The sequence below is a fragment of the Rhincodon typus genome, chromosome 7 (assembly GCF_021869965.1).
Source record: "Rhincodon typus isolate 14 chromosome 7, sRhiTyp1.1, whole genome shotgun sequence".
Lineage (NCBI taxonomy): Eukaryota > Metazoa > Chordata > Chondrichthyes > Orectolobiformes > Rhincodontidae > Rhincodon > Rhincodon typus.
Genome location: NC_063338.1, coordinates 94,721,004 through 94,736,560, shown reverse-complemented (window position 1 = coordinate 94,736,560; position 15,557 = coordinate 94,721,004). Strand labels below are relative to the sequence as shown.

Here is a 15,557-nt window from a genome sequence, read left to right as displayed (position 1 = left end):
GAGCCATTACCACCACCAACCATAACTTCAGGCTACACATAAAAGTGTACGTGGCTACATCAACTCAGACTCCCTGACTGAACCCTATAAACATCACTACCACTCCTGATACAAAGGACTCAGGGTGAGACCGGGATTTAGCTTAGTGTTGGACCCTTCCATGCAATATCAAACAATATTTGAAAACAGGGAAGGCTGTTTTAAAATGGATTGTGTTTGTGAACTGGTATCCAATGGAAACCCATGGGGAAGTGGTGATGGGTGCCATGGATATTACAGATGGTGCTTGGGATTACAGATGTGTTTACTCTGATGACTGCTTTGGTACCTTGCAGTATTTGCCACCTCTAACAGTAAGTGGTACTGGGTAAGGGTTTGTTTGAGGCAGCTTACTGCCACCAATTCTTCTTTGACTTTGCTTGGGCCTATCGAGTGATTCAGATAAGTGACAGAGCTACACCACTATGGAGCACCTGCAGAACTGGCACTGTACTCACATGACAAGGTCAATTGCATGATAGCAATAAGGGCAACAACACAGAGTCGGGGTAATTATTAGGACCATAGGGAGCTGGTACAGATATAGCTGTTACCTCTGAAAGCTACAGTAGAAATCCTTCCTTGTTTTCATCCAGACTGTGTGCGATCAATAAAATGGGTGGAGCCAATGTATCGTGGCCATTACTGCGTATAACACAGAAGAAGAATAAAGATTTTACTGAGATTTTCCCCACGGAATTATACTAGGCAAGGAGCGAGTTGGAGCAGGAATGTGTGATCACAGAGCATCAGCTTCACATTGAAATTTATTTTCAAAGTTATCAAAAATACAGGATAGACAACTTAAACAATCACAGTGCATATAGCAGATCTACTTTTAAAGATAAATACAGTCCTGGCTTCAGTGCAAGAGTCCAGACATGCTTGGTCTACTGTACAAATTCTCAGTGTCACACCCAGTATGAGTGCACTTACTTCCACTTACTTCAATGCAAATAGCAGATTTTAAAAAACAAAATAGGTTGTCTAAAATTCTTCCTGTGAAGAAGATATGGCCTTATCTGATGGGGTAGGTGCAATGAGTAGTATTCACCCAAACGAGTTTGTCTACCATCTCCAGCAGTTCAGTACATGTAGCTCCAGGCAACCTCAGTCAGTGAATTAAGAAACAGTTGAAATCCCTGTTCCCTTGTGATCGCCAGTCAATGACAGTGATTATCATGTGCGTTAAGCTCTCTGACTAGGTCAGGGAGTGTGTGCTTGAGTGTGTGGGGTGAGACAAGGGCTCTTCAGTCCCTCTGGCCTCTCAGGCATCTAGCTAGTGGTCAGTGCTCTAAACAGCATAGACAAACTTCCGAGCCTTGGGGACGATGATGAGTGGTCAACCGTATGGCATGAGGGGGTTGGAAGACAAAGAACAAAATGATCAAACAATGGCACAGAACCACAAACATGCTCACTGGCAACAGCCTCACCATCTGTGGGTTAAACTAAGGGAGAGAACAGAGGTGTCTGCAATATCTAATAAAAAGGATGAGCTACTCAATGCAAACAGCTGGCAGCAACTATACAGCTGTCTCACCAATATGAGCTGACTTCAGGAAACATGTGCCTCCCTCCCCATATCATATACAGGTTCTGGGAGAAGAGACATTAAGGACAGCGTCTGGTGCAGCAACTAATCCACCCAGGAAACTGATCACTGATCAGGGAGCAGGAAAGTGCTCTGAAGAAAAAGCAGGGAGAATACATGTCGCTTCAAACTGCATCTGGGGGCAGCTTTGGTGACACAAGGCCTGATACAAGACAGTGGAAAAGTGGAGAAGTGAATCCAGTTGAGGAGATAGATTTACCCTGACGTTTCCTTCAGAGGTATGCTGAGGGTGGGCGTGTATATAAACCTCAGGGAATGGTACCCTCTGTGCCCAGGAGCAGCTGCCCATCTTCCTGGAGTCCAGAGAACAGATGTGAATTAACCCCTGCCTTGCAGAGATTGTGTCCCCACCTAACCCTGACCTGTGAAGTCTGTACTCCCTTCATTCTGATAGGGATCAGCAGGGTTTAATAGTCAAACCCAGTCTTGGCCTCCTGGACTATCATTTGCCACAATGCTTCAACTTAGATACTTGTTTTGTCTTGAAGGAATCTCCAAGTACAAGGTGCACCCACACCTGATTCATACAACATTGGACACAAAGAGGACTGCGAGAAGCAGAATAGCTACCCTGAGAGGGCAGAAGTTGTAATGGTGCTAGAACTAAGTATTGGAAATCATGTTGGAACAAATGTTTTCCTGGTTTTGCCAATGACTAGCCCATCCTCCTCACAGCCTCACCTGACTCCACCCAGTGGGCGAGTGGAGATGGGCACTCTATTCATCGCCGGCCTGGGACTGGAAAGGGGGGCTGTGTAACTCAAGGAGTGACAAAAAGCTCTCTGAGGGGGAAATGCTCTGGGAATTCACTGGGCTCTTCCAAAGATGGATAACATGGGAGTTCTGTGGCAGTGGGAAATGGCTCATGGGAGTCAAACACTCGTGGGAACGGGGGAAGGCAGCATGATCCACCGATACTGAACAGAGCACATCGGGTGTATTTGTAATATGGTGCAGTGGGGAGAACAGCTGGTTCATCAATATCTCCTTAAAACCAGAGCAGCAACCCAATAGTGTTCACTGGTTAAGGAGATGGTTACCACGACCTAGTGAGTGAGGTTAAGGTGCAAAACAAAATCCAAGCAACTGCAACACAGCATGCCAATAAACCCCAAACTCCCTCCCTGCTCCTCAAACAGTTCATGAGTTTGAACGCCTACAGAGACTTCAAGTAAATTACTCTCCTCATCAGCTGCCCCCTCAAACAGGAGCAGGAAAGCATGAAATGAGAGTTTTGTCCATTGTTACTCTGTGACCATATCCTCTTGCTGGCACTGAGGGCCAGGGGAGCCCAGGTGAGATTGGCTAAGCCCAGAGACCTGTCCTACTATCAGCAGGATGGAAAACTTAAGATTAAATAAAAAAACTCTTGTATAAAAGGCGACGCACAAAAAGAGAGAGAGAGGAGAGAGAGACACAAGGCAAATACTCAACTTGAGGCAGGGCATCATGATCACAGTCAATAATCCATAGGAACTGCAACATTCTCTTTGTAAAGTCTAAATACAAGTCCTTCCCACCAGCAGGAATCAACCTCTGGTCACCTCATGAAAAACCACACACTCTCACGAACTCCTTCGATCCACAAGCGCCTTGGGCTTAACACATTTCCATCTCCCAGTCTAGTCCAGTGTTTGGTGGACAGTGATATTCAACGGTACCCCAAACATCTCCTTCCACGGCTCCTGGACCCAGTCCACCACAGCCTTCACCAGCTCCACACACTCGGTCCGCAGATGCCAGGTGCTTTCAGTTCGGCTTACCTGGGGATGCAATGAAGGGTCAGACAGCGAGCAAGGGAAAGACAAGAGACAGTTCCATTATCTCTAACGACATTCACAATCTCAGCTTAAAAAGTAGAGGGCATCAGTACAATTGAGGTTTTGAGGCCTGTGGCCATGCCAGGGGCTGGGATACATTACCATTCCAGACAGTTATATGTTGGGTTGGGCTCGGTAAGTTTCCATTTCTGTTCTATAAGTTTCATTGACCAATAGATTTTGTCTTAGTTGCAACTGCTAACTAAGGGAAGTTTAAGTTGCTTAAATGTGCTTTAAAAGTTGTACAAAACTGAGGTCAGAACCTCTTCTGAGGATACAGTTCTCATAAACTCCTTCCCAAAACCCCATATGCAGATGCCTCCTCCATTCAATTCCCCTCCATTACCCAAATTAAAACAAAACACAAAGGCATGTACAGGGAACCCAATCAAAACAGCCAAGTGTGGAGCAGTGCTTCTTCAGGTAAAGTCCCATCATACTGTCCAACCCAGGAAACAGTCAATAATATGGAGAGAGAGTACTCAACTCTGAAATGGATTTGAACAGTTTGCATCAAGTCTGGCAAGGAGATGCAGTAAAGTTCCATCGACACTGTCCCGAAACACTCCCAGGACAGGCACTATGCAAGGTTAGACCTAGGATAAATCTCCTTAGCGCCGATGCTAGAATGGTGCCAAGAGTGCTGATGTACATCAAGTGCCACCAGTTAGTTACTGGACAAAGTGCTCTCTGAAATGAAGGCAGTGGGAATAAAATGGAGATTGCTGGAAAATGCTAGGGTCATGACTGCCAGCATCGGAGAGCAGACCAACTACCCATTGGTTCTGATAAAGGGCCAAAACGGAGGAAGGGAGACAGGTCAGTGAGGGTGGGGAAAACATACCTCGTGGTAGAACCGGAGCTGGATGTCATGTGGAGCAGACTGATAGAGGCTGACTGAGCTGATATCACTGATGGCTTGGCTCTCTTTCATTGGAACCTCATGAGGCAAAGGATTGTCCATCTCGCCCATCACTTTCTTCCACTGATGGTCCTCCACCAACAAGTAGATAGTGGTTGAGGTAGCAACCACACTCACAGGAGAAAGATCACCATCTATGAAGACATTTAGAAAAAAGGCAAAGCTCAACCAGTTTTAATTTTCAACTCAGCTTGCTAGCAAAGATTGCAGGAATGTCAGAGATAGCAGGAATGTGAGGCCATTCTCCGGTCAAGACTGCTCTACCTTTCAAGATCATGGCTGATGTGGTTCTCAATTCCATAGCCCTCAAAAATCTATCAATTTCCAATCTTAAAATTCAAACTTAATCTAGTGTTGTTTGTGGAAAAGTATTCCAAATTTTTTCTCTGCAGAAGTGTTGCCAAATTAAGATCTTAAGACAAAGGAGCAGAAGTAGACCATTCAGCCCATCGAGTCTGCTCAAAGAAATCATGGCTGATCTGATAATCCTCAACACCACTTTCCTACCATTTCCCCCATAACCATCGATTCCCTTACTGATTAAAAATCGGTCTGTCTCAGCCTTGAATTCCACAGATTCACAATTCTCAGAGGAAGAAATTCCTCATCTCTTAAATAATATTATTTTTATTTTGAGATTACGCCCTCTGGTCCTAGATTTTCCACAAGGAGAAGCAACTTTTCCACATCTACCCTGTCAAGTCCCCTAAAATCTTGTAAGTTTCAATAAGGTCACTCCTCTTTCCCCAAAACTCCTGAGAGTACAGGCCCAACTTACTCAACCTGTCCTCATAAGACAGGAAAAGGCTCGATTCTAATAGTAAAGGTTATGCTTCCCACAGTCTGGCTCCCTGACCCAGTGAAAGAGTTTTCTATAAAAAGGTACTGCACATCAGCAACTTTCTTGCTGGAAAGTAACAAAGGCTCAGATTTGCAGTAATCAGACCTGACAAGGCTTGTCCCATGGGGAATGGTCTGGCCACTCACTGTCTGGCGGTAGTTGCAGGGGTGGCTGATCCTGGGAAACCCAGTGGTACAACAGCAACTAATAGAGCGAGGGGGTGCTATGGTGGTAATGTCACCACACAAGGAATCCAGGGACCCAGGAGAATGCCTTGGAGACAGGGGTTCAAATCTAACAATGGCAGCTGACTGAATTGAATTCGGCAATTGAAAGCTGGCCTCAGGGATGGTGCGAGTGTGAAACTACTACCAGTTGTTGTTATAAGTCCATCTGGTTCATTAATGCACTGTAATGTACTTTCTAATAGACTTTAAACTCTGTAGTCTTTTCCTGGTTTGGCTTACATCACTCCATGTGACATCAAGAAACGGTTGGAGGCACTGGATACTGCAAAGGCTATGGGCCCTGACAACATTCCGGCAATAATGCTGAAGACTTGTGCTCCAGAGCTTGCCGCTCCCCTAGCCAAGCTGTTCCAGGTCAGTTACAACACTGGGATCTACCCGGCAATGTGGAACATTGCCCAAGTATGCCCTGTACGCAAAAAACAGGACAAATCCAACCCGGCCAATTACCACCCCATCAGTCTCCGCTCCATCATCAGTAAAGTGATGGAAGGTGTCATCAACAGTGCTATTAAGTAGCACCTGCTCAGTGACGCCCAGTTTGGGTTCTGCCAGGGCCACTCAGCTCCTGATCTCATTACAGCCTTGGTTCAAACATGGACAAAAGAGCTGAATTCCAGAGGTGAGGTGAGAGTGACAGCCCTTGACAGCAAGGCTGCATTCGACCAAGTGTGGCATCAAGGAGCCCTAGCAAAATTGGAATCAATAGGCAAACTCTCTCATTATTGGAATCATACTTAGCACAAAAGGAAGATGGAAATCAGTCATCTCAGCTCCAGGACCTCGGCCCAATCATCTTCAGCTACTTCAATGACCATCCCTCCATCACAAGGTCAGAAGTGGGATTGGTTGCTGATGATTGCATAATGTTCAGCACCATTTGCAACGCTTCAGATACTGAAGCAGTCCACGTCCAGATGCAGCAAGACTTGGATCATATCCAGATTTGAACTAACAAGTAGCAGGTAACATTTAAGGCACGTAAGTGCCAGGCAAAAAACCATCTTCAACAAGAGACAGTTTAACCTTCTTGACATTGCCATTATGGAATCCCCCACTATTGACATCCTGAGTGTAACCAGTGACCAGACTTACCATACAAATAAAGTGACTACAGAAGCAGGTCAGAGGCTAGGAATTCCTGCAGCGAGTAACTCACCTCCTAACTTCCCAAAGCCTGTCCACCATCCACAAGGCACAAGTCAAGAGTGTGATGGTATACTCAACACTTGCTTGGACAGGTTCAGATCCAACAACACTCACAAAAGCTTCACATCATCCAGGACAAAGCAGCCCGCTTGATTGGCAACACATTCACAAACATTCACTCCCTCCACCACCGATACTCAGTAGCAGCAGTGTATACCAACTTTAAGATGCACTGCTGAAATTCATCAAGGCTCCTCAGATGATAGTGGTCATGGATTTTAGAAGGACAAGGGCAGAAGATACATAGTAAACACCACTCCTGCAAGTTCTCCCCCAAGCTACTCAACATCCTAACTTGAAAATATATTGTCGTTCCTTCAGTGTTGCTGGCTCAAAACCTTAGAAGTCCCTGCCTAAAAGCAATGTGAGTCTATCTACAGCAAATGGCCTGCAGCAGTTCAGGAAAGCAGCACCAGCACTTCTTACGGACAATTTGGGATGGACAATAAATGCCAACCCTATTAGCAACAACCACAACGAACGAACTTTTAAAAATCATGCAACTGTAGACCTTTAGCAACCTGGTTGACTCCGAAATGGCTGACAACTGTCAGTAACACCCGTATCTCATGAAAGAACATAAGATTTTAAAAAAAGGCAAAATCTTGAGGCAAAAGCAGAAGAGTGACACAGATCTCTGAGGGCCATGAATTAATTTGCCAGGCTCAGTTCACACTGAGGAAGTCCTGAGGTCCCAGGCATTTGGCAGAAGTCTACAACTGACCTCTCCTCTTGGTTTATATTTTCACAAGATGCAACATTAAAGAGACAGAAATTAATCCAACCAAATAGCATTAATATAATTAAGATCATGGATAGGCAGATAGCTCAAAATCCCAGTGACGTTTGCTTTCAAACCCGGTTTTACGCACTCAAATACAGGAGTAGGCACTTGAAGCCTGCTCCATCATTCAATAACATCATGGCAGATACGATCACTCCACACTGCTCCCTAACCCTGAAAATCTAACTCCCTTAACAGAAAGTACTTAGAGACTCTGCTTCCACTGTCTTTTAAGAAACGGAATTCCAGACACTGATAGTTAACAGGTACTGCTCAGTTCTGGGTAGTGTAAGGATGCACCAGTTACACAAAACCCTGGTTGACCTCCACTTGGCAGTGTTGAAGGTAAATCTAGGCACCACACCTTAGGAAGGATATCTTGGCCTTGGAGGGAGTATAATGCAGGCTTACAAGAATACCAACATAAGAACTAGGTGTAAGTGTAGGCAATTCAGCCCCTCGAGCCTGCTCTGCCATTTTATATGACATGGCTGATCTCATCTCAGCCTCAACATTTTCATGGTTGAGTCGACACCTTTTTTGTTAATTCACTCACGGGATGAGGGCGTCACTGGCTAGGTAGCATTTATTGTCCATTCCTAATTGCCCAGGGGGGCAGTTAAGAATCAACTACATTGCTGTGGGTCTGGAGTTACATGTAGGCCAGACCAGGTAAGGATGGCAGCTTCCTTCCCTAAAGGGCATTAGTGAACTGGATGGATTTTTCTGACAACTGACGATGGATTCATGGTCATCATTAGACCCTAAAATGCAGAATCTTTATAGAATTCAAATTCCACCATGGCAGATAGCGGAATTTGAATCCAAGTTCCCAGAATATTAGCTAAGTTTCTGGATTAATTGTTTAGTGATAATACCACTCGGCCATGGCCTGCCCGAACTTCAAAGGTTAAGTTATGAGGAGAGATTATACAGATTAGATCTGATTTCACTCGAATTTAAAGGTTAAGGGCTGATCTGATCGAAGTCTTGAAGATATTAACAGGAAAATACTAGGTGGATAAAGATAAACCATTTCCACAGGTTGGGGATTCTAGAACTAGGGGCATAGCCTGAGAATCAGGGCCAGACTATTCAGGAGAGATGTTAGGAAGCACTTCTACACACAAAGGGTGGTAGAGGTTTGGAACTCTCTTCCACAAATGGTAGTGGATGCTGGATCAGTTGTTAATTTGAAATCTGAGAGACATCCATTTTTGTTCAGCAACGGTGTTCAGGGATATGGGCCAAAGGCAGGTAGATGGAGTTAGGCCACAGATCAGCCCCTGAGCTCACTAAGTGGTGGAACAGACTCAAGCGGCTGAATGGCCTACTCCTTTTCCTATGTTTCTATGATAGACCTTCAACCATTAAGACTGATCAGTGAACTGGGGTCGACATTTGACAAAACAAGTGGAGGTTAAGAGAAGATTTGATTGACGTGTCTCAAACAATGAGGCAGGTGTCAAGGAATGGATTGGAAAGATCAATTTCCCTTAACAGAGGGGCAAATAACCAGGGAGAATGGAACGATGTAACTTGGTGCAAGCTCTCAAAAGGAGTTAAGTCATTTATTCACACAATGGGCTCTGGGTTGAAGTTTGGTTGAGGTGTGGGGGTCAGAAACTCATTGGTTAATACGGCAGTAGAAGCAGAAATCCTCCAAAACCGTTGAAATAAAGACTTGGATATGGGCTTGAATTGCTGTAAGCTACAGGGTTACAGGCCAAGAGCTGGAGAGTGGGATTACGTTAGATAGCTCTTTCTCCACAAGACCAGAAGAAACAGGAATAAGTTTGGCCAATCAGCCCCTCAAGCTGCTATGCCATTCAATAGGATCATGGCTGATCTGACCCTTCTCATGTCCACTTTCCTGCTCTTCCCCTGTAACATTCACAATGGGTTGAATGACCTCCTGCTATGCCATTGTACTATACAAATGATTTTAAGTGCATCTAATGGTAACAAACACTGGTCATTGAAGATGCCAGTGACACAAACAATTGTCCCTGCCTCCCATACACTACTCGCGATTTACCTTGAAGAAGGAATGCCAGCGCATACAGGTAAGCAGGGCACTGGTACTCCAGTGAGTCAGCAGCCAGATGCTCACAGACGAGGGGCCTGCAGGAATAGATTAGTCAAGTTTAAATTATAAGGATTATAACAGTACAACAAATGAAACAAGCTTCATATAGGGCCTTTACCAGAAAGGTAAATTTGGCAAAGTTTTACCCATTAGAGATAAGACTAGTGGTGGTTTCATCGGAGGGTCACCATATCTCAGGTGAGGGGAGAAGTTGAGAACAGCCCTTTGTGGTAACCTCAGCCAGTGCAAGTACTGAATCCACACTGCTGGCATCACTTTGCATCACTGCCAGCCATCCAGCCAATTGAGATAACCAACCCTCTTCAACAGTGAAACTTAGCAAGGCATTTCAGAGGAACAATGAAACAGTATGCATGTTGGAAGTCACTCACCTCAGCTCCAGGAGTTCCTCAGGGTAGTGTACTAGGCCCAATCATCTTCAGCTGCTTCATCAATGACCTTTCCTCCAGTCTAAGGTTGGATGTGGGGAATGTTTGCTAATGATTGCAAAATGTTCAGCACTACTTGTAACTCCTCAAACACCAAAGCAGTCCATGTTCAAATGCAATAAGATCTGGACAATATCCAGGCTTGGGCGGACAAGTGGCAAGTGACATTCGCATCACACAAAGGTCAGGCAATGATTATTTCCAATAAGAGACAATCTAACCACCGTCCCTTGACATTCATTAGCATTACCATCACCATCAATCAATCCCTCACTATAAAAATCCTGGGTGTTAACATTGATCAGAAACTCAATTGGACTTGCCATATAAATACAGTGGTTACAGGAGCATGTTAGAGGCTATGAATATTCCATCACACTCCTGACTTGTGCCTTATTGATGGTGAACAGGCTTTTGTGGAGTGAGGAAGTGAGTTATTCACTGCAGTTTTTTTTTCTCTATTCATTTGTGGGATGTGGGCATCGCTGGATGGGCCAGCATTTCTTGCCCATCCCTAGTTGCTCGAGAAGCCTTCTTGAACCGCTGCAGTCCTCCTGTTGTGGGTTGACCCACAATGCTATTAGGGAGGGAATTCTAGGATTTTGACCCAGTGACAGAGAAGGAACGGCGATATATTTCCAAGTCAGGATGGTGAGTGGCTTGGAGGGGAACTTGGAGGTGGTGGTGTTCCCACATGTCTGATGCCGTTGTCCTTCTAGATGGAAGTGGTTGTGGGGGTTTGAAAGGTGCTGCCTGAGGATCTTTGGTGAATTTCTGCAGTGCATCTAGTACACAGTACACACTGCTGCTACTCAGCGCTGCTGGTGGAGGGAGGGGATGCTTGTGGATGTGGTGCCAATCAAGCGGGCTGCTTTGTCCTGGATGGTGTCAAACTTCTGAGTGTTATTGGGATTGCACTCATCCAGACAAGTGGAGAGTATTTCATCACACTCCTGACTTGCCTTGTAGATGGTGGACAGGTTTTGGGGAGTCAGGTGGTGAGTTACTCGCCACAGTATTCCTAGTTTCTGACCTGCTCTTGTAGCCAGTGTTAATGTGGTGAGTCCAGTTGAGTTTCTGGTCAACGATAACCCCCAGGATGTTGATAGCGGGGGATTTAGTGATGGTAACACCATTGAATGGCAAGGAGCAGTGGTTAGATTGTCTCTTATTGGTGATGGTCACACTTTGGCATTTGTGTGGCATGAATGTCACTTGCCAATTGTCACCCAAAGCTGGATATTGTCCAGACCTTGTTGCATTTGAACTTGGACTGCTTCAGCATCTGAGGAGTCACAACTGGTGCTGAACATTGCACAATCATCGGTGAACAGCCCCAGTTCTGAAGGTCATTGATGAAGCAGCTACAGATGGTTGGGCCAAGGAGACTACCCTGAGGAACTCCTGCAGAGATGTCCTGGAGCTGAGATGATTGACCTCCAACAACCACGACCATCTTTCTATGTGTCAGGTATGACTCCACTACCGGAGAGTTTGATCCTTATACCAATTGATTCCAGTTTTGCTGGAACTCCTTGATGCCACTCTCGGCTGAATTCAGCCTTGATGTCGAGGGCTGTCACTCTCACCTCACCTCTGGAATTCAGCTCTTTTGTCCATGTTTGAACCAAGGCTGTAATGAGGTCAGGAGCTGAGTGGCCCTGGCAGAACCCAAACTGGGCGTCACTGAGCAGGTTATTGCTGAGCAGGTGCTGCTTGATAGCGCTGTTAGTGACACCTTCCATCACTTTACTGATGATTGGCAGTAGACTGATGGGGCAGTAATTGACCGGATTGGATTTGTCCTGCTTTTTATGCACAGGACATACCTAGGGCAATTTTCCACATTGCTGGGTAGATACCAGTGTTGTAACTGTACTGGAACAGCTTGGCTAGGGGAGCGACAAGTTCTGGAGCACAAGTCTTGAGTACTATTGCCAGAATGATGTCAGGGCCCATAGCCTTTGCAGTATCCAGTGTCTCCAACCGTTTCTTGATATCACATGGAGTGAATCGAATTGGCTGAAGACTGGTATCTGTGATGCTGGGGACCACTGGAGGAGGCCGAGATGGATCATCCACTCGGCACTTCTGGCTGAAGATTGCAGCGAATGCTTCAGCCTTATCTTTTGCACTGACATGCTGGGCTCTTCCATCATTGATGATGGGGATATGTGTGGAACCTCCTCCTCCAGTGAGTTGTTTAATTGTCCACCAACATTCACGACTGGATGTGGCAGGACTGCAGAGCTTAGATCTGATCCACTGGTTGTGGGATCGCTTAGCTCTGTCTGTCACTTGCTGTTTGGCGTGCAAGTAGTCCTGTTTGGTGGCTTCACCAGGTTGACACCTCATTAACAAGTATGCCTGGAGCTGCTCCTGGCATGCCCTCCTGCAATCTTCATTGAACCCAGGGTTGATCCCGTGGCTTGATGGTAATAATTAGGTGGGGATATGCTGGGCCACAAGGTTACAGATTGTACTCCAGCACAATTCTGCTACTGTTGATGGCCCACACCACCTCATGGATGCCCAGTCTTGAGATGCTAGATCTGTGCGAAGTCTGTCCAATTTAGCACGGTGATAGTGCCACACAACACAATTGGAAGCTATTCTCAATGTGAAGGCAGGACTTCATCTCCACAAGGACTGTGCGATGGTCACTCTTACCGATACTGTCATGGACAGATGTAACTGCAGCTGGCAGATTGGTAAGGAAAAGGCCAAGTATGTTTTCCCTCACTACCCGCCGCAGACCCAGTCTAGCAGCTATATCCTTTAGGACCCAGCCAGCTCAATCAGTAATACTGCTGCCGAGCCACTCTTGGTGGTGGACATTGAAATCCCCCACCCGGAGTACATTTTGTGCCCTTGCCATCCTCAGTGCTTCTTCCAAATGTTGTTCAACATGGAGGAGCACTGATTCATCAGCTGAGGGAGGATGGTATGTGGTAATCAGCAGGTTTCTTTGCCCACGTTTAATCTGAATTCCCAACTTCCAGTCTGTTCTTGTAGCGACAGGATTTATACTAATGCCAGAAATGAGATGTTTCAGTAGACATGAAGAGACTGGAGAGGTTAGGAATGTTCTCTTTACAACAGAGAACGTCAGGGGAGAAATTGAAATGTTCAAAATCATGAGAAGTTTGATAGTTTCTTCCTCTTGACTTTATGACTCCTGGCAGCAAGACTGATAGCCAAGGTGCTTGGTTAAAGAGGCAAAGGTGGTGATGTAACTTTTAAAAATAAAAACCTACTGTGCTGGATCTGGAAATCACTGCCTGAGATGGTAGTGGAAGCAGATTCAATACGAACTTCCAGAAGGGATTGGCTTACCAGGAGGTAGCACGGTGGCTCAGTGGTCAGCACTGCTGCCTCACAGCGCCAGGGCGCTGGGTTCGATTTCACCCTCGGATGACTGTCTGTGTGGAGTTTGCACATCCTCCCCGTCTCTGTGTGGGTTTCCGGCCACAGTCCAAAGATGTGCAGGTTAGGCGGATTGGCCATGCTAAATTGCCCGTAGTGCCCATAGTGTCCAGGGAAGTGCAGGCTACGTAGATTAGCCATGGGAAATGCAGGGTTACAGGGATAGGGTACAGTGGATGGGATGCTCAAAGGTCAGTGTGGACCCAATGGGCCAAATGGCCTGCTTCCATGCTGTAGGAATTCTATGACGAATAAATACTCGAAGAGGAAAATTTGTGGGGCTTTGCATAAAGAGCAGGGGAACAGGGAGTATTTGGAGAGCTCACTCAAAGGAATGGCAGAGGTATGATGGGCCAAATGGCCCCCTTCCAAAGTGCAAGATTCTTCAAGCATTCAAACTCTTCACGTTTAATGGCTCTAATTTAAGTAGTTTTTTGTATAATTTACCAGTCTGATATCCTCAGCAGCAGCTGTTCAACAAATAGCAGTGTGGGAGAAGAAAGATGAAAATTACAGAAAGCCTTTGACTTTTACCAGAGTTTGTGCTGTGGGTCCATGCGGGTGAAGCAGATGGATTCCAGTTTACTGATTGATCTTGGAATTAGTTCCCGTACCATGTCTGTTGAGGGAAGAAAAATCCTATGAATTGGAATGCAAGTGTGAGTTTCCGTGTCATGATCAGGAACAAGAATCGATGGTCATGTCAAACCCTGCTCAATGCTGCTAAATTCTGGCAATTCCTCTCCACCAGGACGCAATTTAACTGTCACCCTGAACTGAAGATTAAACCTCACGATGCTGATCTTCACTCCACAGAAACAGGGCGAGCTACATTTTCCCTCCCACTCAGTCAAACTGTGGTCTGATCTTCCTTGACAACAGGAGCTATACAGTTGAGAAATGTGATTTGAGACAGCTCAATGTAATCACAATTAATCCCAGGGTCAGCGGTTAGCACACACCTTCGAGACCGGTTGTGGGTACAAGTCCCAAACCTGAAACTTGAGCATAAAATCCAGGCTGACACACACAGCACTGTAAGAAGCACAGTAAGGCAGCTGCAGTGTTAGAGGGACAGTACTGAAGGAGCGCTACACTGTTAAAAGGTAGTAAAGAGGGAGCGCTGCACTATTCGCAATGTGGATGAGATGATAAAGCAAGCTGCCCTCTCCCCTCTCACATGGGCTTATTTTGTGGAAAACGTGGGAATTGTCACAGTATCTTAGCCAGTATCTATCAACCAATAAGCATCACAAACACGTTATCTGGTCAATATCTCCATTGTGGTATCTTGCTATCTGACTACAGGTGGCATCATTGAGGCACAGCTTTTGACCACGAATTCTAGAGTTGCCGGGTCCAGCTGGCACTGGCTTGGTTGAGATCAGCTAATTCCAAATGCATTTACACAGTCAGTGGCACCTGTTTAAATTATCTAAGAATTTGTGGGGATGTGTGTGTGAACAATTGGATAAGAATGAAAATGTTTTTCATTTTCTGTTGAGGTTGTGAAGCAAAGTGGAGATGCTGAGTGGGAGACACTTTATGATTTTGATAGGAAATTGGGGTTATTAAACTTCCAGAGGCTGTAGGGATAGAACAGGGGAATGGGGCTGGGTGAACTGCACTACAGAGAGCTGGCATTGATACAAAGGGCTGAACTTTTAGAAAAAAATATGTTCACAGGATGCAGACAGTGCTTGCTTTGTCGATCCCTAATAGCCCAGAGCGCAGTAAAGAGTTAACCATATTTCTAGGTGGTCACACGTAGGCCAGACTAGGTAAGGACAGCAAATTTCATTCCCTAAAAGGACATTAGTGATGTTATGCTGATAATCGTACAAAACCAGATGGGTTTACATGATTATCAACAGTTCTTACATGGTCACCATTGACTAGCTCTTTTCAGATTTCCACTGAATTCAAATGTCACTATCTGCTGGGCCACTAGCTCAGTGACATTCCCAATATACACCACCTCCCTGTAGGTACGGTCTCTTCTGTTCCATAATGACTCAAAGCCGGGTGTTCGCGTAGGGAAACACAGCACCAGTAAATAATTGAGTGTTGCTCAGTGACCCTGCCATCTGCCACACCCCGCCCCACCCAAACCTT

At 45.6% G+C, this 15,557-nt stretch overlaps 1 protein-coding gene across 3 annotated transcripts in view; it reads right to left on the bottom strand.

Moving 5' to 3' along the window:
* Window positions 1-788: 788 nt before the first annotated feature.
* Window positions 789-15,557, bottom strand: part of LOC109938710 (serine/threonine kinase 11 interacting protein) — a 115,587-nt gene continuing 100,818 nt past the window's right edge. For all 3 annotated transcript variants that reach the window (XM_048599048.1, XM_048599051.1, XM_048599049.1), the window contains exons 23-26: window positions 13,977-14,061; window positions 9,517-9,602; window positions 4,319-4,530; window positions 789-3,417 (exon numbers count right to left, since the gene is read on the bottom strand). In XM_048599048.1, coding sequence (XP_048455005.1) covers window positions 3,277-3,417; window positions 4,319-4,530; window positions 9,517-9,602; window positions 13,977-14,061 — 524 coding nt within the window. In that variant the 3' untranslated portion in view covers window positions 789-3,276. The remainder of the gene's footprint in view (window positions 3,418-4,318; window positions 4,531-9,516; window positions 9,603-13,976; window positions 14,062-15,557) is intronic.